This window comes from Apus apus, chromosome 9 (assembly GCF_020740795.1).
Source record: "Apus apus isolate bApuApu2 chromosome 9, bApuApu2.pri.cur, whole genome shotgun sequence".
Classification (NCBI taxonomy): Eukaryota; Metazoa; Chordata; class Aves; order Apodiformes; family Apodidae; genus Apus; species Apus apus.
Genome location: NC_067290.1, coordinates 4,650,476 through 4,677,940, shown reverse-complemented (window position 1 = coordinate 4,677,940; position 27,465 = coordinate 4,650,476). Strand labels below are relative to the sequence as shown.

General features: G+C 47.9%; 1 protein-coding gene across 1 annotated transcript in view; it reads right to left on the bottom strand.

Annotated features, from left to right (window-relative positions):
• The window catches only part of ADAMTS9 (ADAM metallopeptidase with thrombospondin type 1 motif 9), an 88,672-nt gene extending 69,251 nt beyond the window's left edge, over positions 1 to 19,421 (bottom strand). The window contains 9 exon segments of the mRNA XM_051627795.1: positions 412 to 558; positions 2,473 to 2,578; positions 2,699 to 2,739; positions 3,147 to 3,268; positions 3,365 to 3,448; positions 4,399 to 4,685; positions 17,295 to 17,457; positions 18,713 to 19,098; positions 19,247 to 19,421. Of these exon segments, the coding sequence (XP_051483755.1) occupies positions 412 to 558; positions 2,473 to 2,578; positions 2,699 to 2,739; positions 3,147 to 3,268; positions 3,365 to 3,448; positions 4,399 to 4,685; positions 17,295 to 17,457; positions 18,713 to 19,098; positions 19,247 to 19,340 (1,430 nt within the window). The 5' untranslated portion in view covers positions 19,341 to 19,421.
• Between the last annotated feature and the right edge of the window lie 8,044 nt (positions 19,422 to 27,465).

The window sequence follows — 27,465 nt, the reverse complement described above, 5'->3', positions numbered from 1 at the left end:
AAGTGTTTTCCCACCATGGACTAGTGCCAGGGCTTTATCTTGACCTGCAGAGCAGAAAGGCAGATTCAATCTGCTTCCTAAAACACAGCTCCGTATCTGCACCACAGGGCTTGGAAAACTCACTCTTCGGGTTTGAGGAGAAGAACACACATTCCTTAAAAGCAATATCCATGGGGGAAGACTTATTCTTCCCCATAGAGAGGCTGGTCCTTGCCAGCTTATCACGAGGCTGAACTGGCAGGGACCGGATGCCAGGGCTGCATTCCTGCTCTATGTAAAGGATGCGTGCGTGCACAAATCCCTCTGATTTCCTCCAAATGCTGCACACTAGGATTTCAGATTACCTGATGAACCCCATGGCATGCATGCACATGTAAAAACAGCCTAACACATGCATATGCAAGGCCTTACTCCAGAAATTCAGTGATGTATTTCCTACTGCATTTTGACCACATCCAAGGATTGGTGTAGAAGTTCAGTGTTGGTGCCATGACATGCTGTTGATTTTTGCCTCCATCTTCTTTGCACTTATGATTGTCATCATGTGGCATGTTAAATCTAAGAGAAACACAGCAACAAAAAATAGTCAGTTAAGTGTTAAGGATTTAGTATAGCAAAAGTAAACCCAAGAATTTTTCCTAGATATGCTCCTGACGGCTATTACAGAATAAAAGTATTAATATGCACATATTCAGAAGTGTCAGCAAGCATGAGTTCCTTGCTCTTGTCTGCAAAAAGCTACACAGCACCCCAGTAAGCTCTGCACACCGTCACTGCACATATTTAGCCAGACAAGTCCTGGAGGGAGCCTGGAGTAAAATGAAATTTCTGCCAGTTTCCTTTTCAGCTGATGGTTGCGATCCTGCAGGCAAGCTGGAGTCCAGCCCCACCTTTGGGAAAATGGCAAGTTCACTGGAATGGAGCCAAAGAGCCAAGTTTCTGAAGGAAATTCATAACTTGAGCCCACAAGTGCCCAAAATCCCTCGTGTAGATTGGGTAGCACCCTACGTCAGGTGCCAAATGTCTTCTAATGTTGTTGAATGCCTCGGGCCAGGCTGATCCTTCGTGCTGTTGCCTGAATAGGGTTGCGCTGGGGACAGACTTGGCTTCTAAGCTTTCTGTGGTAGGTTTACAAAATGCCATCAAGCATCAATCTCAGCAGAAACCCAGGCGAAGTCTGCAGCACATGACACGCTGAAGAATGCGGCAAACACGCTAACGGAGACAGAAGGGCTTAAAGGCCTTTGCTGTTTGAAGTGGAGAAGGGGAAATGACCCGGTGTGATCCTGCCTCCGAAGGCTGGGGAGTTTATATCCCATTAAGATTACCTCCAATGAACCACCTTTATGCTCTGCTCCCTGTAAAAGAGCAAAGAGGCATTTCCTGCTCGGGAGAGCCTCTAACCCCTCCAGCAGCTCTGGGGCAGCATCAGCAAAGGAATTAGCTACAGGTTAGGTGTGGGGAAGGCCAAACCTTTGGGGACATGCTGTTGGGAAATCTTGTTTAAACAGACACTGCTGGGGTTAAAAATAGACTGTCTCAGCCAGCAACTGGAGCAGAAAAAGGCAGTTGGAAACAAAGAGAGATCTGTTCCCAGGTACTCATCCATTCCACACCTACAGAGCTCCGCTGGAAACCAGGCATGAGGTGGTTTGGGACTGAACCAGCTGCCCAAGAATTGTAGCTGGGGGGTAAAGGACTATGTGACCTAAGGTAATTTTTCTCATTACCACTCTTGAAAAGAGTCAGAATCAGTTAAAAGAATTTTCCATTGGAGGAGGTGCATCTTGAATGACAGCACCTCTTCTGGGGATGTCCAACAGCACGAGATTTGCCTTCATGAAATGACCTGGCAGTTGGTCAGGCTCACTTGTACATCACAATCACCTGCCAGACGCCCGGGGGAAATTCCTGTGTTTGCACACAGCTGCTGTGCTGCCTTCAGCAGCACCATGCACAGCGGTGGGATGAGCTGTGGCAGGCTCAGCACCTGCTCTCAGAGGAGACTTCAGCCCCAAAGACCAGGTGAGATGTGCTCATGCCCCTCACCCTGGTCCTCCCTGAGGCACCCAGCTCCTCCCAGCCCAAAACCTGCCTGGTCCCAGTGGCTGCTCTGAGACATCGTGATTGCTGGGGAAGCTCCAGCTGACATTTGCACGTAGATATGAGAAGATGCAGTAATATGGAACTCTCCTCCCCTGCTTAGGTGCTGCCTGGGTACTCAGTCACTCACCCTCCCAAAACACAGGTCTGCTGTTTTTACTACTCTCTGATGGGCTCTGGAGCACCCCACTGCCTCCCAGAGTCACATCGTAGTCTAATCTTCCTTGGTAGTGCCTCCTCTCCCCAAGTGTATTTCTCTCCTCTCAAATAATTAGGCTCAGCAGGTGCCAAGTCCTAGCCTGGCTGGCAAGTCCTACCTAGCAGAAAGCTTGGGCTATTTAAATGTAAATGTATTTACATAAAACATACACATGGCCAAGTTCATGTGCTATTGTGAAAGCAGTGCTTAGTCCGTTATCTTCACTAATGGAACAGCTCCTGTATGGGTCACAGACTGTGCCCAGCTCTGCCAGACCTAGGAGAGAACAAAGAGGTTTACAACAGAAGAAGAAATGTTGCCCACAGTTCAACACAGGCAACAAGCATTGTCACTACTAAAAAAATTGTTAGAAAACAAAGAAAAGGTTGTCCTTACCCAGAGTATCACATTTGTCGTGCGCTCTACAAATATCCTGTCTGAAAGAACAGACCTGACACATTAATTTTCAATGCATCAGTGAGTTAAGGCACAAGCACAGCAATAACAACATCCAAAAGCAATTCTTGGTCCTCCACTGGACCTTCTCATGCTGGTTTGCCACAGCATCCAATCAAGACTCTGAACCAGCTCCCTACCACAGTTAGTTTCTCATCTTGTATTGAACCCTTGAGCAGACCTTGGGCAGTCCCAAACCCTCTCAAAGTCATCTGCCACTATGGTGGACACATTAGCCTCATGCTGCTCACCATGACGCTGCTCCCACAATTGCAAATGTCATTACACCCACATCAAAACCCCAACTTTTCCCACAGCTGGAAATACTACACGCTCACAGCCTTGGGCACACGACTGGCTACAGTTTCCATGAGAATATTCACCTTACCTGGTAACAAGCACGGCTGTATCATGTTGAAGGTGACTTCCTTCTGGGTGGTTCTGAGATTGCTGCCACTGGCAGAAGTTTTTTAATGTTGTCTGAGCATTGTAAGATATTGCAGGACCATCCTGATAAGCAACACACAAAGCAGGTATTTTAATTACGCATCCCAAGGCTTGCTACAAATGCCAGTGTCAGAAGGAGAAGAAAACCACTTCCATTACCTGCTCATTATGTATCACGACCAATTTCACAATAACAATATTAATTAAATTTCCAATGCTTGGGTCTTTGTAGATAGAAGCCACCTGTTTAAAAAAAAAAAAAAAAAGAGAATTGTTGCTAACACAGAAAGAAAAAAACCAAGACAACACACACATTTTCCAATTTGCAGCTCTTTCTCTCCTGAGCTGTTCTTCTGCCCCACTCTGTGCTCTGATGCTACTTGGAGAGACCTCCTGCCAGAAGCACAATTTCAGAATGAAACAAACCTGCTGGTGACACAGAAACTCAGCATTTCCTGTTGCTTTAGCACACATTTCACCAAATTGCAGGATCATTCTGCTCTGAGATACAATGACCACTGACCAAGACTGTCAAAGGCAACTAATTCTCTCAAGTGCCTCATTTTGACATCGACATTTTTAGACCACATATTCACTGCACTTCTACCCCCGGATTGGATGAAAATCCAGTGACACTGCTATGCTGGATACCCACTTCCAGTCACTCTGCACATACAGAGCTGCCTTTTCGGGGACTGCACTACTGCATCCTAGCACCAGCAGTTACTAAAATGATTCTTCTCAGCCTCCAAAGCCAACCCTAGCACTCTGCCAAGGATCAAGATGACCCCAGACTCCCCCTTGCAAGGGAAGTCAGGCAACTGCAGAACCTGTGAGCACCAGTCCCTTGGAAGGAACAGTCCCCAAAGCACCTTTGTAGTTCAGCTACTATTTCATGTGGGCCTAAATAAAAAGCAGCACTGGTGCGTGGACAGTTGTTGTGTTGTCTGTGTTCCAGAAAGCTGGATGGGAGTGACATGGGAAGGGTTAGGAAACATGATGTATCTGGGAAGGAAGAAGACTCCAGCCAGTGCTCCCCAGCCACCTTTCACCAAGCTTTGCTCTAATCCCAGCATTTTCTCCAGGCCTGACCAAGGGAAACTGATGGTATTAAATAAGAACACAGCAGGGAGGAGACTAGGAGCACTAGAAAATGATCCCTGGGTGAAACCTACTCCTAGTTGAATACTCACTATTGACATTAACGTTAAGACATAGTGCTGTAGATTAGCTCCATGGTAGGCGACCATCCTGCTGTCAGCCACCACCATCACTTCCACAAACCGAGGGTAGGAGAGAAACCGCTTTGTCCTTCTATGGCTCTTCCTTTCACTGACGGTCCCAGTCTTGTTGCTGTCCACAGAGAACGAATTCACTTCCAGGCTGTGTTTTAACATCTCCACGTCAGATAATAAGCTGCTTTCTGCCCACTGTCTTCTCCAGTGTTTCCGCTTGTTCTTCTTGTGACTGTGCTCGTGATCTACGATTAAAAAGCAGACAAAAGCATAAAGGAGTGAATATTTCACGTTCTGGAGTGAATCGAGTTAATGCACTTTATGTCAAAACACCTGTTTGCAAAGTACCTGTTTACTTCAACCAAGAGTCAGTGGGCTTGTTCCAAACAGCTGCCCAAAGCAGAAGGGTGATATGGAAGCCCACCACACAGTGAATCATCTAAGGTTTATTTGGTCTTATGTGCGGGGAGAGGACGGGCCGTTCTCCACATAAGGCTTTCTTAATCTTTCAAGTGATCTTACTGAAGCCAAAGGCACTCAAAGGTGGACACCCAGGTCCAGTCTTTCCCACGGCAGAGCCGCCTCCGTGCCGGCACAGGAGGGCTGGGGCCCGGGCTGCAGCTCAGCTCAACACGACCCGAGCTTGCCCGTGGTAATTAGCCACTGCTGAGGCAGCGTGAGGATTCTGGGCACGTCCAAGGTGGCCAGGAAACCACAGGAAACAAAAGTCCAAATCCTGTATTTCTAACTCAGGCATGAAGGACGGCAGGATTTGGCCTTCATAGCGAAGCAATTATATATGATTTATTTCTGTCTCTAACAATAACATGGCTGGCCTTCAATTCCCCCCCTCCCTTTATTATTCTGTGCTACGGGAATGGTAAAGGTCATCTAATAGCACAGCTGCCACTGGCTAAAGAATAGAATTCAGGAAGTTTCACATATACTGCTTTTGATATTCAATTAGGCCAGACATAAAAGCAGCCTGGAAATATACTCCATGCTGCTACAGAGACGACAAAGTGAAGCAGGAGAACAGGCAAATAAAACATATGGAACGTGTACAATTAAGATTTACCATCTGATTAGTATGTAATTATAGTATTATTTAAACGTAGGAGCAAAATCAGTCTTATTTGATGCCATTTAATTTTTAATCAGTTCATCATAGGAAGTAGCTAATTGAATGTGATTCATCCATGAGAGACTGTTCGTTTCTGCATTTAATATAAAGCAAGATCTGAACTACTCATCTAAGACTCCAGGCTACAACCCTCACGCTCTTTGTAGCTTTAGTTCAGTTTCGTCATGGTAGTGAAAAATATCACATTTCCTTATCTGACCCACTGAGTAGGTTAGAGGAAGCATAATATTAGGGAACAAAGGAATATTCAGTGTTCAAACAAGATTGAAGTGATAGGAAACTTCTTAGCTATTTTTCCTGTGTAGTTTCCTTTCAGGTTATGTTGCAATAATTTCCAAAAAAAGAAATATGAAATACTTTTTCTAATATCAAGGCAAGCAAAGGAGGTTGGCCAGCTCCTACCCATGTGGAAAATGCTCTTTTTGCCCTATGTGTAAATAAGCAATGGGGTATTTCAGAATTAAATTCTGTTTACTCTGCACAACCTAAGGCTTTGAACTTCCCTTTCTTGATATACTCCAGACCACCTTAATACAGCAGAGAGTCAGCAGTTATTTGAGTAAGAATTTGAGAAAGCCAATGGCATTTGTGGTTATAATTGGATTGCCCTAGTTCCTCTGCACTAATCAATGCCCCTGTGTTGGCAAGGTTGTGCTCTCATGCTGGCATGGCTTCGTGGGCAACCGTGACATTATCCTGACTTGTTCCGTGCCAATCCATGTGGGAAGCCAACTGTGCACACAAATAACTTAAAGGTGAGACGAAGACCAGCCTGAGGAGAAACTGCTAACCTCAGCCCTTCAGCTAGTTCCCCCCTTCTCTGCACCCTCCGTCAGTCACTTAAGTTTCCCTTTTCAATAACTTCCAAAAGAAGCAGGTGCTCCAGAAAAATTGCATTAAGGATGGGGAGAAGCTCAACAGGGCTCAAATGAGGTTGAGGGCAAGGCTGCGGTGCAAGGGCAGAGCTCCAAATGGAACCACAGGCTCAGGTGTCTTTCCTCTGGCCAGCCTCACAAAGGGAGGTTAGGTGGCAAAAGAAATGCAAAGGATTCTTTGAAGAGACACCTGCCACACAGGAGGTGTTCAAAGTAAAGTAATTGACCAGGCTTGCACTCACGTCTGGCAGCTGGCGCTGTCACACGCTCAAAAAAACCCCTCCCAAACCCCCCCACCCAAAAACCAGAGAGGTTTACATGAAATGCCAGGTCTGGTTTGGAGAGCCCCAACCTGACCCAGCATGCAGAAGAACCAGAGCCCAACACAGCCAGGTGTGCCTAGCACAGAGGGAAAACTGCCTTTCCTTCTGTTGCAGAGATCTGGCACAGTGTCACCACAGGATCATTTTGGCCGGACCCTTCAGATCATCGAGTCCACTCGTTAACCTAACACTGCCAAGTGCTGGTACAGTACCAGTGTACTTCCTCCATCCAGCACACCAATCTAGTCAGCAACATCATCCCTTCAAAAACCAACACATTTTTCCCCAGGTACAAAGACACTCCAATACTTAACACACACTATTTGCACCGGTCCTGTACAAGATGTTTGCCAGCCTAGTAACTGTAAAGCCAAGCACGAGCGATGCATCACTGCATGTAAAGCCACTCCTGGACTTTGATAGTAGTGAACTGTTATCTTCAGCCATCTTTCTTGCATGTAACTACACTCAGAGATGGTGCACGTTCACCTGTAAAAAATTAAACACTAATGGCAGGGCACTGCTCTCAACCCATCCGTAAAACCCCCCCAGCAGTACTGGGAGTTGCTCACAGGGACTGCCAGTGCCCCACGTGCCTGATGCTGTTGATATCTCACTTGCTCCATTACAACAGCCCCAACAGAAATGCTCTTATGGAATGGTCCACCATGCTGCCATTCAATCAAGCAGAAGCATTACACACACACACAAAAAAAGGGTGTGAATTTTTTCCACCTGGTTTGGCTATTTTTTCTTTTTCCTATTGTGTTACCCTATCAACAGAAATCAAGAAGGAAATTATTTGCTTGGCAAGCTCTCAAGCTTTGCAAATGACCTGAAAAACATCTACCTACACATGGCAGTATTTGGATGGGTTTAAGGACCAAAATATTTTCTTTAATTTGCAGAATTAAACCCCAATGAGCAGACAAACACTTCAAAACCACGGAAACTACAGAGCAACAGTTCAAACACTAGGTGAGCCTGAGCAATGATCCAACAGTTAATACTAATTTAAGAGGTGGTTGAAAGGCTGCTGGAATAATGTCTATTTTATTGCTAGCTTTACTAAGATACTTTGTGGTGCTTGCATTGTCTTTAGACAGACCTGAGGTGTATGCTCATTTTTTTCTACTTGGTTTCTTCTTTGTTATGTAGGACTTAAAGAGGAGACCCAGTTCTCTGATGGGGATATTCCTTCCTGATGGCATCTTCCCACCCGTGCCATTTATTCTTATTTGCACAAGAAGCCTCAGCTCAGAGCTCATTGAGCTGATTTATGGATGATTCCTGCTGATGAATGGACTTTGGATCTACCTCAAAAGAGAAGGCAGAGAGACTCAGGCCCTATGTGAACTCTGTGTCTGCATGAGAGGGTGACAGGGCAGAGCCAGGGACTGCTTTTGAAATAGTAGCTATTGTTATGCTAAAACCAAAAATTAAGAGTGATCGCTTATCCCAACAGTTCTAATCCTTTCCATTTCTACATTAACTTGTCCTTGGAATAGAAATCAATTTGCACAATTAAATAAGACATGACAATGCAAGCAGTTCCAGTTCAGCTCCAAGTTCATGAGAGCTGCACTTAGCAGGGCGGGGGTGGGGGGCGGAAAGAATTAAAAGCCAGTGAGCAAGAGAAGGGAAAAAATAATCTACTTTAGAGCTAACAACATGAACATCTCCCTGCTTGAAAAGGGACATGGTCCTTTCTCTCCAACTTACTATCATCTCTTTTCCTGAATGCGTGACCTAGGATTTTTAACACAAAGTTTGTTGCTCAGTGCTTGGTCCATGACAACACCTGCTCTGATCCAGCTGCACAGATGACAAAACTAGTGGTTGGAAGTTAATTATTTATTGCACACCTCCACCAAGGAGATCAATTTGCAGCTGAGCTCCCTCCAGGCAGTCAGTCAGCATGTGACCTGCCTCCCTTGACTTGAGCAGGAGCCGCAGGAGCCTCAGAAGCAAACCCTGCCCCATCAGTTTGCTATAAGCTCCAGCCACAGTTGGCTGGCCCAATTTTGCTGCCTGTAGCTGGTACAACAGCAGTCACTGAAATGACTGTCATCACCTGGAAAACAGGCAAGAGGCAAAATGGATGTTCTTCATGCAGAGGTCAGACTAGCTAAAATCAAACCCTATTTTTAGGCTCTTCTTGCCAGGATATGGGTGGAAACTGCCTTCTCTTTAGGACCTAAACAGGTCCTAAACTAGACCAAAGGATTCTTCTAGCCCTGGGTCTGTTTTAATTCTATACTGGTATGGTTTACAGCTCTATCTTTCAGTGTATCTACAGATATAGCTCAGATGAATTGGCATGAGGCCAAATTCTCGTCTCTGTTGCTGTGCGTGTGCTGTTGTGGGCAGAATAAGCCAGAGCTGAACACCCCTTTGCTGTCAGCAGCTTCTTGTCCTGCTCAGACAACAGCCAGGGATGGTAGCATAACAGGGGAGCAGAAACTGCCTTGCTCTGTGCCACACTGAGATGATCGGTCCTATGAGCAGGACCAATCCTGTCGTCCCTCAGAGTAGCTCCTTGACTGTGCAACTGGAGCTGCTGCTACAGCTAGAAAGAAAGAAAAACTGCCTTTATTAATAGAGATGAGATCAATGACCTACATCAGAAGTGAAGTGAAGGATCTGAGCCAACTGGGATCCAAAAAGAAAGGTGTTCTGCACTAAGAGTGAAAATGAAAGTTTGGTCGATTTGCCTAATCTCCAAACTGGGAAGTGTTCAAATGCAAATCAGTCTGAACTCACTTAACAAGAGAGATCAAGAGTTTCAGTCTTCCTTGGCAAGAGCTGGTCAAAATGGCATAGATCAAACTTTCATGGTTGGAACAATTCAAAATGCAGTAAAAGATCAGACCTTTCACAGGTGTCACTTTAATTTTCCTCCTGTTGTTCATACCTTCCTTTGAATTAGGAAGCTATCTGAGCTCAAAGGAGCTCCATCCCAAACTGTTCCAATAGAATCAAATACTGGGCTTCTACAAGAAAGTTTTCTTTGCTACTAAGAGAAATGTTTGCACAAACAGATCATAAGCCCTCATGACCTAGGTAGTCCCACCTTCATTCACCCACTGACACCTGTGGTGGCTTTGACTACAGAGACTCAGCCTGGAAGATGCCAAAGCTCAAGGTGATGCTGAACCCTCCTGTGTCTTTGGGGGTTATCCTGCCTTTCTTCCTGCTGCTCAAACCAGCACACTTGACAACCACAGACTTACAGTTTGCACCGATCAACTTCCCTTTGTAAGAAATTATTCTCTGTTTTTCTACCATGCAAACACCAAAGACCACACACCCTCTAGTTATTTCCTTTCCTGATTCTGTATGTGAGAATGCATTCTAGCTTTAAAGAATTTTTTTCTGCCTAAGGTAAAAAGTTGTACATGAAAACTGTTGATTTTGCACAGTAGACAGAAACTAGGTTAATGAACAAAACAATAAGTTGCCTCTTTAAGAAAGCAGAGAGCAACACGTGAGCTGAGCGTGAAATGATTCCAGATCATCTTATAGACAAAATAACTAAATAGTTGCATCTCACAACCACAAGACACAAAAGCATGACTGAACTGGTACAAAATTGGTTTAAGGTATGGCTGGCAAAAAGTTACAATGCAGAAAATCACTGATACCAGTTCCATAATCCACTAGTTCAGGAAGAAAAATAAACTAGCCCTGTAAAATGACTAAACAAAACCATGGTAAAATATACCTTTGAAAACTACCCTGACACTGCCAGGGCTGGGCAGTTTGCTAAAGTACATTCCAGTGTTTCACCTCTGAGTATGTGAGCCAGGCTGTGGGTTAAACCAGTATGGACACACCACACTGACATACACTGGTGGCATTTCAGCACCTCAGGGAAACCAGCCAGGGCTGCTGCCTTCTACCCTGCCTGGGCTCAGTGAACCTCTTTACCTGCAGAGCTCTAGAGGCTGCTGAACACAACTTGCCTTACAAGCCACCTGAGCACCCCAGCTCCCAGGCTTCTTCATGGGCTTTTCATGCAGCTTTCAACATGTAACAGTCACAAGTACAGCAACACGTTATCCACACTCGTGTCTAGTGATACCTAAGGAGGCACCACGCCCAACAAGAACACCACCAAGATCACCACATCTTTGTACAGGTAGAAGATGAGAAAAAATATGCCATTAAAAAGAAAGAAACTTTGCCTACTCATTGGCCACAGGGATGGTGATAATGACAATACAGGCATGTGAGAAGAGGAATTACAGAATAGTCAGCCTGTTTATTTCCAGCAGTATATGCCATGGGGTAGAGATGGAAAGTACCAAAGCGATACCTCCCTCCTTCCCCCACCTGCCCTTCTTCCAAGGATTTCCACACAGATGATGTAAAAGTATATGCAAAATTGCATGTGCATCCATTCCAGGAGAATAATTTAACTCTATTCATGTACAATGTTGAAGTTGCAAAACAATAATCAATTAATAATATTTTTAGTCCCAATCTTGGTCTCCCACCATTGGGGTGCCAGATGGTTGCTTGATACATTTGCAATACTAAAAGTAACAACAATAAAATGTGTGAACATTGCTTATAATCACATTGAGAAATTTTCAAACAAGTCCAGTTATGGCATCTGTACCATTGGCTGTGATAGAATTTTTTAGCTAAAGTCAGTCTAGTACCTTATTTCACTTGCCAACACCACAGCAAGATAGCACCAACATTACAGCCCGATTCCTGTCCCAACTCAGTATGGGAAAAGCTCACATTTGACATCCCAGGCCCATTTGACCAAGAACTAGTTGGCTGTTACAGTGCTATTACCTCAATAGGAAGCCAGAAATAGAATTAATTACATTAGCATACGGGACTCGTGACATAACTCTCTCGGGTGCTGTTCTTGTGAGGGAAGGAAACCTGAAATAGTTACTATCTGACTATAAATTACAATTCACTTAGACTTTTGAAAGAGCTCAAGGATTGCTCAACCTGGAAGCAAAGGCTTAGAAAAACCTCCCCACAGATCTTGTGCAACCCCATAGTTACGTGAGACCCAGTGGTACAGAATTTCCAGACCTGCCTGGAAACCAGACACCTAGAATGTGAAATTCTGCTGGATGAGGAAGGTGAAAACCAAGTTAAGGTCATGGTTGGAAGCAAGAGAGTCCAAAAGAAATAGTAAAAATACAAAAGGGCTGTAGACCAACAGCTTGACTGCAAAGCATCTGGGATTTCAACATGGACTACTCACAAGAGTACTAACTTTGAGTCCTGTGGAAAAGGTATTCAAAGTTTCTTTATTTTATAGCAGTTTTGTGGCAGAGTGTAAAAGATATAAATGATCTGTAGAATGAGTATGAAATTTCCCACCTCTGGCCCTCTTTGGCCCTGTTCCTCACCACTGCCAATTTTAACACTGGGCATACACAGCTCAGGCAGAAGCAAGAGCTCATCACCTACCTATGCCAACCAGAGACCACATGACATGGCAAGGAACAAAGTCAGGCTTTAGCCATGGTGCCAGACCCCCCAGCACCTTCTCCCCCAGGTCACCTCCCCGGTCACCATGCTGAGAACACATTAACAAAACCACACCCTGCCAACCTCAACCTGGCCACCCCTTCCCCAGCAGTGAGAAGAGGGGTGTGGCAGGACCATCTTGTGCCATGGGTTCACCAATGATTTCCCGTAAAGCTGGGTGGCAGCACAAGAGAGATGACAACCACCTGTAAGGGCTGAGCAGGCTGGTGCTAATTATAACGAGGAAACAAGACCACAATCACCGAGCTGGCAGCACCAGCCATTTGCTTGCTCAAGACACAGGGCAGTACTCCTCTGTGCTGGTGGCCCTCCAGTGCCCCGTTCAGTGGGAAGGGTTGATAAAGTTACTACAAAAGGGTAATCTATTACAAATTACTCACTAATGCAACTGAAAAATCAGTGACATATTAGCAATTATGCTTGCATCACACTAGCTTGGTGGCAAGACTTGGTTCACGCTGTTGATTTGTCTCGTGCTTTTCACAGCGACCTTCTCAAGACAACTCAGACACAGAGCTTCTGTTCTCCTCCTGACCTGGATGAGCGCACAGGCCTTGCCTGGTGACACACATTATGCCTCCTGAGTAGTCAAACTGCTTTAACACCTCATGACCACACACCCTGTTGCAAATTTGAGACCCTTCCGTGCCCATTTCTGGCAGGCACTGGGTGCTAAGCCTCTGGGCTGTGCCCAGCAGCCATCTGTGCTGGTAATGCTTGGTGGGTTTTGGAAAGCAATCCCATCAGCTGAGTCACTGGGTTTCCCCACCTCCACCAGCAGCAGGCAGGGGCACAGCCAGCTCTGTGCAGGTAAGATCTGCTCTGTCCTGCACTCATCTGAGCCCGCTTCCAAAATCTCACCACCTAAGCACAAATTGCTGGAAGGCCTCTTTGCTGGCTGCAGCCCCTTGGCTCTCCTCCAGAAATAGAAAAAGCTCTAATCATCTTCCTACTACTTTGGCACCGTCAGAGTGTTATTGCTGCTTCTGCATGAGGAGTTTTGCCCGTGGTAGATATTCCCACTTTAAGCACTCTCATTAAGGAGCCAGGACTTTGTGCAAGATCCCTGCACACAGCTCCAGAGCTCACATTTAACACCAGCCTCAGGATGGGCATGGTTGACCAGCAACAAGTCACAGGAACAGCTAGCCACCACTATATATTCAGTCCTTGATTTATTCCTCTCAGCCACAGATGGGTCTTGAATATACAAGAATTCTGAAAAACGAGGCAAGAACAGGGAGGTATTTAATTAGCAAAGCTGGGAAGGAAACGGGAGGCACAGATCAGGAGAGCAGAAAAGTGAACACGGTGGGAACAAAGAAGGAGCTGCCCAAAATATTTCCTTTGGGAGTCCTGCACCAGGGTCACAGTAAAAGCTGCAAGGAATCTGCAAAGCTTGAAGCAATAAAGAGCTGAACACATCAGAAGCAGGGAGATGAGAAAGCTCAACTCTTGCATCGACACTCCTGGCCACAGGGCAATCGTGGCTTGGCATCACAGGCAGGTGGAGACCACATCTGTCTCAGAACATGGGGTGGACAACAGGCTGAACGATTGGGTAAGATTCAGTAAAAGGTTGAAGTGATCACAAAGCCCAACGAAACTGGAAGAGAAGAGCTCCAGAGAAGCCAACGATCAAAACATACGTATAAACATATCAATGACAAAATCCATGGGAAATGGGCAGAGCAAGAGGTGGCCCAAAGTGGTTTATTTAGGTGATGACCATAGGCAGGGTCCTGTTGGCTTCTGGAGCTGGACATCTCTCTGCAAGACCAAGCCTTTGGGCTTTCAGATGGACATTGGCGGGTAGGACTTGCTGGTCTCCCGGCAGGAGGACAGGGGAGCTGGAGAGCTGCTGCTGGCCTCCCAGAGCTGGCCAGCACGGCAGACTCAGCTCCCCGTGGCACCGCAGGATGCAGCTCCGCGCCTTTTATCATCCCAGTCAGATTGTTCCTCCGTGGAGTGCAGGAAAGCTCCGCTCTCCAGCTTCCCAATGAGCCACTTCCTTTTTTTGTTTTTAGGATCAGAATTTCTTTGCTCTTCTTCCTCCACCTCAAAAAAAGCGGATATTTAATAATCTGGGTGGGAAGAGCTGGCTATCACGAAGCGATGGGTGGTAGCGGCGCTGCACCTCATGACATCACGCCGTCAGCCAGGCCAAGTCTTCATCCCGTCAGGGCTATTCACTAAAACACAACTAATTATTCTGCCAGATCCTCGACCAGATGACAAATTGATTCACGGCACTAACTAAAAGAAGGCAAGGAGGAGACCGTTTCCTATGACTGAAACTCCATTAACCTGTTACCCCAAGGAAAACTCTGTCAGAAGCTTTTATTGCGGCAGCTGAGCTATCTGCCAGACGGCTGAAGCACATTGCCAGGAGACCCGGGTCCTGGGCTATGAAAGTTCATATGCAGAGCACAGTCTCCATTTGAGATCCATCAGCGTTCAGAGAAGAAAGATATTTTTTAAGAACATCTGCAAAGTATCTTTTCTGTCAGAGGACCCCAAACTGCTATCAGAAACTGCTAATTAAAAGCGAACAAAATCAAATACCTGCTTTTCTAAGCTGACCAGAACCAGAGGATGCTGAAAGCTAAAAGTAACACCAGGGAGATGGCTGGAAATGAAAGTTTTTACTCAATCTTTCAGTCAACTCACAAGGGGAACTTTTCCTGGATACTGCAAGGAGTCTACAATTACATCATCATGGCAAGGGCACACCAGTAAGTTGCTTATTAATTATTTCCAGGAAGAAGGCTATCAGAAAGCCATTCTTAATAGCACCACTGCCCGGCAACGCGGGCTCCCGTGATCACTGCAGGGTGGGTACTTCAGATTTCCTTTGCATGAAGCTCCTCTTTAAGCAAATTTCAATCCCTGCCAGAAGCCTGCAATGCAAACACACCTTTTCACACGTTCTTCTGACAAGAGGCTGTGTTCACACAACGCCCTAGGCCTACAGCAAACTCTCATGAAACCATTCTTCCCTCATAGGAGCAACAGATGCAGCCCATTCAAAACAGTGAGTGCTGCTGGATTTTGCGTTCTCCCATTTGCTCCAAACACACAAGACACCTTCTCTCCACCAGATGTAACCCCAGGGGGGAACGCCAAGGTCCAGCACTGCCCAACTGGCCCTGCACTTGCTCTTTAAATGAAGTGACCAAGACTTGGTCACCAAAAGCTATGACCGAAGCATCGTTGCCTTTGAGAACTCAGAAAAAGTAGAAGGGAGAGAGAAAGGGGAGGAGGACAGAAGCACAAGATTATCACAATTATCTGGAACCCTTAAGCCTGTGTTTGAGGAGACCTCTTTTCTCCACTATATGAAATCTTTGAGAAGAACAAGGAAACAAAGATAAGCAAGAGGCAAAACATGTTGGAAAAGAGGAGGGAGATGCATCACGTAGGTGATATCACAGATGAGTGTTATTCTTGTGAATTATGATCCAGAAAAATAACACCCTAAACGGAAGCCGTGGGACAGTGGGGTGAAATGCAGCAGACTTATCACTGCACAGAGTTAAAGGCCACAAGCCAATGTCAGAGCCCTCCCATCTACCTTTGATTCAATGAGTCCTGTGATCTGCTGCTCCGTTCCTCCAAGGGCTACTGATGCAATGTGCCAGATTCCGTGTTTCTTTCCAACTGTTCTGAGTCTCCTGCATCTGATCTCAAAGAAGGGAGCAGAAACAGCTGGAAGAGAGAAACCAGAATGGCATAGTCCAGCAGCAACCCTTGGAAGAACAAACAATGACAGCCTTGTGAGAGGTACCGTTGTCCCCCAGCACATACGCTTGTATGTGGACATGTATCCACACATGTCTTCTAGAAGAAACACACGTTGCTAGTGGAGCAGCCCTGGCTGGTCAAAGATCACCAGAGCACCTTCTGACTTAGTGTGGTCAGTGCAAGCTAAACAGACTGACAGTTCAACAGCACAGCTGTGACCCACAGTCTGGGGTGCCAAACGAGTCACACGTGCTAAATGCAGTCTAAGTTTGGCACCACGCTTCTCCTCCAGTGGTACCTTTTACTCCCTGAGCAACTCCACCTACTTTGTAGCACATGAGCGGCTTGCAGCCTACACAAGGGAAGCCACTCAAGGTCTACTCTGTTTAGGCTTTAAAGCTCTTGTAGGTCTAGCTGCAGGCCACAGGAGGAGGGCAAAACAGCAGGAGAAACAGGAGACCGAAGGAATAAGCTTCTTCAGAGAGAACTTAGCTATTTGCTGCCAAAGGAGAGGATTAGTTGTGAAAATCAGGAAGTCAACGAAGCAGGAGAGCAGCAGGAGGCCACTGCAGATAATAGGGACAGTAGGAGCAAGGCTATTGCTCACCAAGGCACGTGAAGGGGAGATAAAAAGGGTTGTGCTCTTTCATATGTGCAAAGACTAGAAAGAGGGAGCGAGGAGGTCAGGGAGATGGTGCTGATGGAGGAAGGGCCACAAGGAAAGAAAAAAGCCTTTGAAAGTGAACCATGGAAAAGTGATTAATAAGGGAAGACCTGTCAGGATTGGGGTTATAGGATCTTCTCATTTCCACTAGAAAGAAATGACATTGCAACTCACAACCAGATCTGGGGAGGGAAGACCAGGAGCACAGCAAGGCCAAGACAGAAGAATGTCATTTAAAGGACAGAGACAGAATTTCAGAGAGCAAATCAGGTTAGGAAAGCAAGTTGAAAAGCTCACGGGATACTTTAGGCAAGACAGCCCAAAGGATCTCTTGCCAGCCTTACAGCCCGACGAAAGAGAAACTGTAACATTTTTCCTGACCGCAATTTCCGTGTAACCGATTACTAGAAAGCACAGACACGCCTCTCCAGGACAGCAGCACCAGGGCGAGCCCCGTCCTTAGAGAGGTCCCTCAATTCCTCAACCCTTCTGCCCCACACAAACCTACTGGCTTTTTATCACAAATCAGTTCCCCTTTGTAAGTGCCAAGTCATCAAGGGCAGTAACAAAATGAGTACCTGGAGTGTCGCAAGTCTGCCTGTCCCCTGAAGAGTTGGTTGGAGGTGTCCTGTGTCGATAGACCAGATGTGGTTTATTGTGCTCTTCTTCATACTCCTGTTCTTCAAGTGATAGCAGCGGCTCCACAAAATAGTCCCCATCATCAGACTTGAACGTGCCTATCTGAGAGAGAACAGAGAAGAACAGGCGGTCAGTGTCCGGCGATGACACCGTGGAGCAGGACTATCCAACAAGAGGAGTGGTTAAGGAGGGAGGTGCGTGAGCACCCAGTTCTGCAGCAACCCCTGTGGAGGCATGGGCTGAAGCTCCAGCTCCCATCACATTGCTCACACCCATGCCAGGCTGCGTGGCTCCCTTCAGCTGTCCCACTGGAACTTACAGACAGCAAATTACTAACCCAGAGACAGGCAGCATGAGAGGGGGACGTCTGCCAGACCCTGTCCCTTTGCTAGTGACATTTACCAAGCCACCTCTGCCTGGTGGGAGATGGTGCTGCAGCATAGTGCAACCTCATCACTTTGTGAAGTTTTTCATACAGCAGCTCTCCCTGAGACAAGCTTTAAACCCACACGTAGGACCAGAGGGAGGTGGCCAGCCAGTGAAATCCCTGCTTATGAGAAGTCACTAGCACTCCTAGTTGCACGTGACTATGAGTTGGTGACTTGGCAGGTAAATAAAAGGTGTCAAAGACAAAAAACATCCTAAAGCCATCCTAGAGTGGGATGTATGGACAGTAACTGGAAGGCCTGCACAGTCACACACATATGCACTAGCTTGGGTGAACATGCTCAGCCAGGGGAACTCCTGGATGAAAGCAGAGACCTCCCAGGGGAGCACCTGGGACAGGCACCCCAGGGTACAGGAAGGCACTAGGGCAGCCAGAAGGCTCAGCCTTGCTGGGAGCTTCTGCTCATCCCTTGGCCAATATCCCCTGTGCTGAAGGGCACCAGGATGGCAGGAGGGGCTGCCAGGGGGTCTGCTCTCCTGGGGAGGTGCCGCTGCAGCGGGGTGCAGAACTGCTGTGAGGGCAGCGCTGCTGGGGAGCCCACAGACATCCCTTCGCAGGAGGGTGTCCGTGTCCAGAGTCTGCGCCCGTCGACCTCCCCCCACGGGGTGCCACTGGGTGGCAGTTTTTCCCCCCCAAAAAAAAACCCCCAGGGAGCAAGAGGGCTTCACCCCGCTGCCAGAATCCGACGGAATAATACAAGCGGGGGGGTGGGAGAAAAACCACAGAGCGGGTCGAACCGCAGCCGCCAGCCCCATCCAGCAGCCGGGGGGCGGGGGGAAGGGGCCGTCCCCGTCCCTCTGCCCACCCTCCCTCGCCCTGCTCCACCTCCTCGCTTCCGCCCTGGCGCGCCGCTCGCTGGGCGCCCGGCGGGGCCGGGGGTCGGGGCCGGCAGCGGGAGGAGGGTCTCACCATCCCGGAGCAGAGGCTGATGACGGCGGTGTGCCGCGGCCGGGCGTTGACGTGTCCCCGGTAGAAACAGTGCTTCACGTCGGCGTCGGCAGCCTCGGCGTAGAGACGCCGCTGGTCGGCGGTGGGCTCGCCCAAGAGGCTGACGGTGAAGAGCGGGGCGATGAAGGCCGAGCTGGCCGTCAGGTTGAAGAGGAACTGCTGCCCGAAGGCGGAGAGCCTGTAGTGAGCCTTGGGGGAGGCGGCGGTGGCCGTCCAGGCGTCTCGGGCAGCGCTGGTGCTCCGCCGCCGCCGCCTGAAGTGGACATCGGTGGGAAAGGGCTCACCGAACTCATTCACCCGGGTAGGAGTCACGATCTCGTACTCGCTCAGCTTCTCCAGCAGCTTGGCTGCAAGGGAACAGAAGCACATGCCCCTGAGCGGTGAGGCCGAGCCCCTCCATTCACCTCCCGGGGCTGGGGGCAGCCCAGCACCCCTCCGGCTGCGGCACCCCCCCCACCCCCCCCCCAACCCTTCCCCAACCAAGCACCCCCTTACCCTGCCTGGGGTGCAGCTTCTGCCTCCTCGCTCCTGTCCTCAAGCCATCGATGAAGAGCGTGCTGAGTGCCAGCGCCAGCGGCGCCAGCTGCATGGTGCTGCGCGCTGTCCTCAGAGGAGAGCAGCCTTCCCCCCCCCTTTTCCTCGGGGGTCTTCTTTTCCTCCCTCTTTTTCTCTCTTCTCTCTTGCCCCCCCCCGCCCCCCCCCTTTCCCCCCCACCCCCCCTTTTCGCCCCCTGTCTCTCCCCTCCCCGCGGCTCTGCCGGGGGGACGGCGCTGGAGCCGGGCGGCGTCAGGGGCGGGCGGGCCGGCGGGGCGCGGGGCGCAGGGGGCCGCGCATTGTGCGCGGGGGCGGACGGGCCAGGAGCGACGGGCCGGGACGGGGGAGCCGGCCGCCCGCCCGCTCTTCCTCGCTTTCTGTCTCTCTCTCCCCCCGTCGGGTTGGTGGACGGGGCGCTCCAGGACCGGGTGCTCCCGGACGCCAATTTAAGGGGGCGGGCTCCATAGATCAAGCGCCCGCCCTGCAGGAGCAAGGACAGCCTCCTCGCATGTTTTCGCAATGAAGAGCCCTCGCTGTGGCTAGACGGGGCGGGGGGGAGCTGCTGGCTGCCCGTCCCCGCAGCCGCCTTGGCAAAGTGGTTCTCAAAGAGTCAAAGTGGCCCGGGTAGGGGGACACCGGCTGCTGCCTGTTCTGCCGGGTCCCAGGGGTAAGAGCCGCTTTGTGACTCCCCGGGAGGACAGCCCCGTTTTCTTACATAATCGATGCTTTCTGTTCTTTTTTTTTCTTTTAAGACGGCTCAAAGAAGCGGACCAACAATCGAAGAATCCTCCGTGTGACACTTGCAGCAGTTGTTCTGCATCTCTCACATTCTCTCAGTTGAAGCAACTCTTGTTCGGGGTTATTTTTATGTTGTGCACTTTTCAGGCACCCTAAGTGGGGGGGGGAACAAAAAAATTCCTCATCTGAGTTTGTTTTGATTTGGTTTAGAGTTCGGAAGTCTTCTATAAAAACGTGCCACCCTTTAAAGCTAAATGTAATGAAGCATTGTCTCCTGTCCATCTTCAAAGCAAACTCCCAAAACCTTGGTTTTGCTTTCAAAATGGGGAAGGATGCAATGAGAGTTTAAGCCTGTAGGCAAGGCAAAAGAAAACAGATGGTTGGGAGCTTGGGTTTGCACTTCCATCCAGAATTTCAAAGTTCTGTCCTTTGGAGCAAAGAACAGAAATATCAGTATTTGCTTGCATAAAGGGAAAGCTTTGGAAAAAAAATAAAATCAGAATCTACTTCTGGGCAAAACGGAACCCCCTGTTTCTTCTAAACTAACTGCTTGAAGGCCTACACAGCTCAAGTAATAGCAGTAAATTATTAATTTTGCACAATAAATAGAAGAATAAAAGGAAGCAAAGCATCACCTGCAAAGCCACGTGTCTAACTCTGCACAGCTGAGTGTGGTGCAGGAATTGCCACGTTGGTGGAGACCCAAGTCAGCTCACCTTTTGGGCAAGGCATAATGGCACATTACCTGCCAGCATGGCATTGTGCCCACACTTACAAACTATGCTTGATTTACATCTCGGATGCTTACAATAAGATAACTCACTCTTATTGGCTTCGGGGGCTTGGCAAAGCTGGGATGCTTCCTGACCTGAATTGACTTGCGTAGAGTCAGGCCCAAGAATGGTGGTGTGTCTTCTCACTGTGTCCAGCCTCAGGGCAGGTGTCAGCGGAGCCATTGCTGCCTGATGGTCCCTCGGTTCTGGGGAGCAGAGCTGTTTCCCTCCTTCCATTGTAGGAGTGACGACATGCTTCTTCTGGTAGGTGTCATCCACAGCCAGGAGCAGCTCTTCCCAATAACCAAACCTGGTTGTATCTCCAGTAACATCTTCCTACCCTAGCAGCCAGTTGCTTGCTCTTGCACACACAGTAAGGAAGAAATCCTCAGAAGAGGAGAAAGACCAGACTATCCTAAAATAACTTCAATCTGCAAAGCCTGCTGGGGCTGCCCCACAAACCCCTGGCTTGCATGGCCTTTCCTGGCTCAGCATCAAAAAGCCTGGCATCCCCACCCATCCCACACTGAATTGTGTCTTGATTGAGTTGGAGAAGCCACCGAGGTCCTTGGGCTGCTGGATGAACAAAAAGGGGAATCTCATAACATCACACAGCAGCCCAGGCTTCCTTCCTGGGGGGTTTTTCACTTGGATTCTTCAGGCTCTCTCTTTCTCATCATCAAATAAATTGCTTAACTCACAGCAGGAGCAATACCTTTTCCCTGAGGTGCAGTGCTGCTCCACCAGGCTAGTGGGAGCACTGTGTGCCTTACTGAACCCCTGACAGTCTTCCAGTGCCTTCCCATAGCTTCTACACATGCCCCAAAACTTTAGGACTGCGTGGGGAGAGGGATACAGGTTGATTGAGCTTGGGACATGGCTCCAAAAGTCGTGGCAGGGGAGGGGAGACAGTATCCTCTGCTCAGGTGGGTGCGGTCACGTATCCCAGCCGTGCTGGGGTGAACTGGTGCTGCTGGTTGGGCGTGTTGAGCCATATCAAGGTGCTGGTCAGCAAAGGAGGAGTGAAGAAAAGTGAACAGAGTTGCCTGAGGAAGAAAGTGAAAAGCTGAGCATAGCATTAGAGCTGAGTCAGAGGGGAGGGGAGGAGGCTTACGTGGAGCTACTCCTGCCGGAGTGTCCTGGGCGAGAGGGGTGCAGCCTTCACTCATCTCCTTGTCCTCAAATCAAGATGGTGTTGGGAAACAGGTTTGCTGCTTTTTTATCTGGGTTGCAGAGAGCCCCAGGGCATCTGCTATCCCCATTTCACAAGGATCTCATGTCCCACCACTCCCAGCCTCAGCATCCCCGTGTGCCGGGTCTGGTGCTGAAGGGCCCTCTCTTGCTCTGTTTGGCTCACTGACACAGGAAAACCTATCAAAGCTTTGCTTTTTTTGCTTAGTTTTCTACAAGGTAACCAGTTTCTTTAGCTCTTGGGTGGGGTCCAAAGATGCTCAGGAGCCAGCATGGAGTGAGAAGTGGCATTATGTGCCTGTGACTTGGATGTGTTGGACCCTTTCCTTTCTGGCACTGAGCTGAAAGGAGTGAGGTAGTCTTGCAGAGGAGCATCCTCATGGGCTTACTCACTGATCTGAAACCTTAGCACCTACAGCCCTGAGGGTAGGAAAGAAACACCCCCCCTCCCTCTTTCAGAAGCTGGGAGTTGACCTATCGAGGAACTAATTAGAATCATAGAATCCTAGGGGTTGGAAGGGACCTCGAAAGATCATCTAGTCCAACCCCCCCGCCAGAGCAGGGTCACCTAGAGTACATCACACAGGAAGGTGTCCAGGCGGGTTTTGAATGTCTCCAGTGAAGAAGACTCCACAACCTCTCTGGGCAGCCTGTTCCAGTGCTCTGTCACTCTCACGGTAAAAAAAAAAATTCTGATATTCACCTTAAACATCCTATGATCCAATTTGTATCCATTACTCCTTGTGCTATCACTGGTCACGACTGAAAAAAGCTTAACTCCATCTTCTTGACACTCACCCTTTACGTACTTGTAGACATTGATGAGGTCACCCCTCAGTCTCCTCTTCTCCAAACTAAAGAGACCCAGCTCCCTCAGCCTTTCCTCATAAGGGAGATGTTCCACTCCCTTCATCATCTCTGTGGCTCTGTGCTGGACTCTTTCAAGCACTTCCCTGTCCTTCTTGAACTGAGGGGCCCAGAACTGGACACAATTAGGTCTCAATTATGGGCCCGATGTGGGGATGGACTTCAGTGCTCTTGAGACCAATTCCTGGCTTTGCGATGGCACTAAATCCTTTCCAGGAACTTGGCATTACCCTACTTACAGTGACATTTCCATTGATATACAGAAAAGTTACATGTTGTGCAGCATTTTCCATCTTTGCAGCTGGAGACGAGGAAGTGCAGAAGGAAAGATCTAGTGTAAGTAAACAGATTATGTGGAGTTTAGAGAAACTAAGCTACAATCTTAAATTTAAATAACTTTTCTATTAGGAAGGATCTATTAATACTTACAGTATGGTAATTGTGCAGACTCCAAGTCCTCACCCAGTCAAAAGAAACCCCTAAGAGCTCTACCTACCCAAGGAAAAATCCCCTTAAAACACTGGGAATTTTGCCTATGTAAATACTGCAGAAGTTGAGCTGCAAATGCCTCTTCTATAAACTACAAAATGAGAACTTGATCACAACAGCGGGAAGTTTAAGGCAGTGCATGCTGCTGCAAGAACACATACAGAGAACCCACATTTCCTGTGGTTTTTGCACTGCTTTACCCCCTCATTACCATTTCCTCATCCCCATAGGTGAGGCCAATCCCCAGTCACTAATCTTTGTTCTTTGCCGCTCAGCCTCTCCGGGTAAACCTCATCTTCCTTTATCTGCTGCATCCACTCGCTATCCCAGAAGGCAAGACTTTCCCTTTGATGGTTGCTCTTCAATGCCACAAGATAACCAAAGACAGCAAACATTTTCTCCTTGCGTCTAATCTGTGTGGTCAGAAAGTGAAAGATTTAATTCCCTTCAAACAGACAACTGCTTGCTGGCTGGATTTCAGCCTCTCTTGCTCATCTGCCTATGCTGCTAACCAGGATACTGCTCTGTGCTGCTTTTCTCTCAGTTTAGGAAGCTGTTCTGCTCACATAAAGGTTTCCTTTTAATATAGAGTTTTCTACAGTTGTGTCAAGGCTGAATTTTTAAGTTGTGTCAAGCCTTTCTCGTTTGCTTGTAGGGGCTGAGACTTTCAGGTTTTGGTTTATACTTAATTTTCAAACTTGTTATCTGTGCCGAGCCAGCTCTTTTTGATCCTGCTTAAAAGGATTTAAGTACACAGTTCAACTCATCTACGGTAGCCATTTAAGCTCCTGCTTCCTCCGTGGGGCTTTCTGTTCTTATCCAGGGCTGTGCCCCACATATCAAGCTGCTGCCATCAAGGTCTGAATTGCTTAGTTGCTTTGGAGTTTGCTCCACTGACCCAAAGAGGGTACTTGCTATTCACAACAATACCAGCACAGCACTTCTGTCACTCCTGTCATAGCTTGCCCACTGCAAGCCCACATTCTGGTCCTCATGTTAGGGCTGGTGGCAGAGGGAGACATTAAATGATGTGCCTGGATTTTGCAGAGCAGAATTTTACCTTTGGTCCCATCCCAGTCCTCTGAGTACTGAGATGTACACGTTGGTCCTGTGGGACCATGTCTCTGCACAGAGGCACAAACTGGGTGCTGTGGAAATGCAAGTAGAACCCTGTCCTTGCAGATATCATCTCTGCTCCTTGCCTGGGTGGGGAACTACCATTTGGGAACAGAAGGTGAAAAAGAAAAAGCAAACAAGTCTCTCCCATGCTCCACTCTCATGCAAGGAAGCTGGCTCTTTTTGCCTTAGAAACAACTTTGACCCTGGAAAACAGATGAGTAGGAACTAGGGACTGGGTGGGAGGAACAGCAAAGCCACATAGATGCTGCAAATGTGTGGGATTTTCAGCTTCAGGTCAGCATGGATGGACATAATGATCCCTTGAGGCTTTCCACTTAAAACTGCTGGCTCCAGCTCACCCCTCCCCTGCTCCCAGCATTGCTGCAGACTGTTCACACACTGCTCCTTTTGCTTACACCTCTTATCTGCCTTGTGGAAAATGCATGCACCCCAACTTGTGGGTCTCTCTGCAGCCTGGCAGCTCCCTTGGCCTGAGAAACATTTCTAGACCCTGTCCCTTACTCTTTACTACAGGTAGCAATCTGAGACAGGTCCTAAAGTAGCTGAGAAACACTTCATTCTGGATATTCCCATTTTTGTGCCAATTAAGCCATCAAGCTAAACATTATATTATTCATCTTTTGTGTTCAAGATGCTATAAATGAAACAGGACCTGAATACACTCCTTTTGATTTGTGATATTGTGTACATGTGCACTTACACTGTGTTCCAGGTTCTTTTGCCAAAACGTTAACAGCAATACTAGGAGGACTAAGCAGAGCAGATGTTCTGTAATCCCACACCAAAAAGCAACCTGGGAATGTTGGAAGTTCTGCAGGTACAAAAGGCTTTACCTCTCAAAGCCATGTACTTTGATTCATACAAACAATTGTAACAGCTCTGTGAGGTGTCACCATCACCTTAGGAAGAGGAGACTGAGATGGTTGAGTTGGCAAAGGACACACAGCCATGTAGCTCTGACCCTGTGGTCCCTGCTGCTCCCCACTCAAGCCTGCAAGCAGCATAGAATGTAATATTTCAGTGCAGGGATCATTAAATCGTAAAACTCTATTTTAGGAGGGTTGTTTTAATTTTTTTCCCCAAATAGTAGATTGTCTCCAGAGACAACAAAATACAAATATCCATTCAAGTAGGAAAAAAGCTAAACAGCTTTACAGATACCAAGTTATTTTTCCCTAGGGGTGTCACAAGGTAGCCAGCTAAAAGCAAAGACATCACCCTTGGGGAATTATTTGGGAAGTCTACCAGTTATAAAACCATCAAAAAGATGATCAGTGGCTAAAAAAATGGGAATGTTTTAGGCCTAATCCAGCTCCTGTAAAAATTAATCTACAAAACTTCCACTGACTTGGAGAAGTGCAGAAATAGGGCATCTGTGTCTTTTCAGGAGCTATTTTACACCATCACATCAAGCTCATAAATATCCACCTGACAAGCATATCTAACACCCAGTATTTCATTAACAAGAGGCAACATCCTGAAAAAACAAACATTTCTTTCCAACTCTGTAAAATGACTGCTCCCTAAGGTGCAGCACTGAAACCCAGAGAGTTTAAAAATTCTGCCCAGGTAGTTGAGGGTTGCCAGCACTGACTGGCATGAGGAGGGAGAAGATCATCTAATGGCAGCTCCATCACTTGGTACAACTGCTGGCATCGCATCGCTACTACAGGCAGAAGGTGCAGCAGACCAGAGCAGTGATGTGGGATTGCTTCCCCAATACTAAAGGAATAAAAGATGATGCTTAAATGTGATGCTACAGATACAACTTCCAGCAAGTCTCTAACTTGCCGAGTGCAGGGTGAGCTGGGAAGGAGCTTTCCTCCTACACCTGCTTTCACATCCTTGCACCCAGTTTCCTTGTTGCTTCTGAAAGCAGCATCGATAAGGCACAGAGTAAGGATGCTTAGGCAGCGGAGAGACAGAAAAATTACATGACAAGAATCTAAAAAGGGATTTGATCCCTCCCCAGCTGTGTTGTGTTTGCCCTGGATGAGCAGGGGGTGAGCAGGTTCTATTTTCACTTGGGCGCTCAGTGACAACCTGCTTGTTTCTCATGATAACAATCACCCCTCCTGAGCATGGCTAACACAGGGTCCCTCACTCTGGTTTGTGCCTGGGTCTTTGCCTTGCTGTCAGGTGCCTGCAGCCTTGGCTTTGTCACTTTCCTTCACTGCCAAGCTCTGCTCTTGCAACCAAAATAGGGCACATAACAGTAAGAGTTCAGCGTTTCTGAAACGATGGAGTTTAGGTGAGATGTTAAGGAGCAGGATCAGAAGTAGTGGGATGCAACCAAGGGAGAGCACACTCTGGATGATCTGCAAAGCTGAAACAGAGCTGTCCTCTACCTCCCAGCTGTTTGCTTCAGCCATCTCTGCTCCTCACTTTCCTGCCTTCTCACTCACTACCTTTTTTGATGGCAGATCCTGTGCAGGAGCAAACCTGGAATCCCTAAGTTCCCCTCGCAGGTGCAGGGAGAGCTACACAAGTGATGTGAATTGGCTGCAGCCTTCATAACCACATTCATGTCATGCCACTCGGGCTGGGCTGCTGGAGAGAGAATTAATGGAGTGTAAATCCCTGTTTGGAAGTACACAGCGTCTCCAGCTTCTCCCTGTAACTCCTTCGCTCCCCTCGCGGACCACACAAGGAAGGGATCTCCCCAAAGAACCACAGCTGGACATTTTGGGTCATGATAGAAAGAAGTGGAGTATTCCCACAGCCAGAGCTCGCTGGCTGATGGCTTCAGATTTAGCTGTGATACATCCAAGGGAATCTGTAGTCCTGAGGCTAGAGGCTGCTAACAACAATCCTCTTTTAAAGTTATTGTATGGCTTGGCTACAAAGATAAGACACCAGATGGCTTGGGAAGAATTTTTAGGAGGCAGTTGTGCTGGTATGTCTGGAAGGATCTTAAGAGTTTACATTTACAATAGCTTATTTCTTTGGAGGCAAGTGTTTGTCAGGATCATCCGTTTTAAT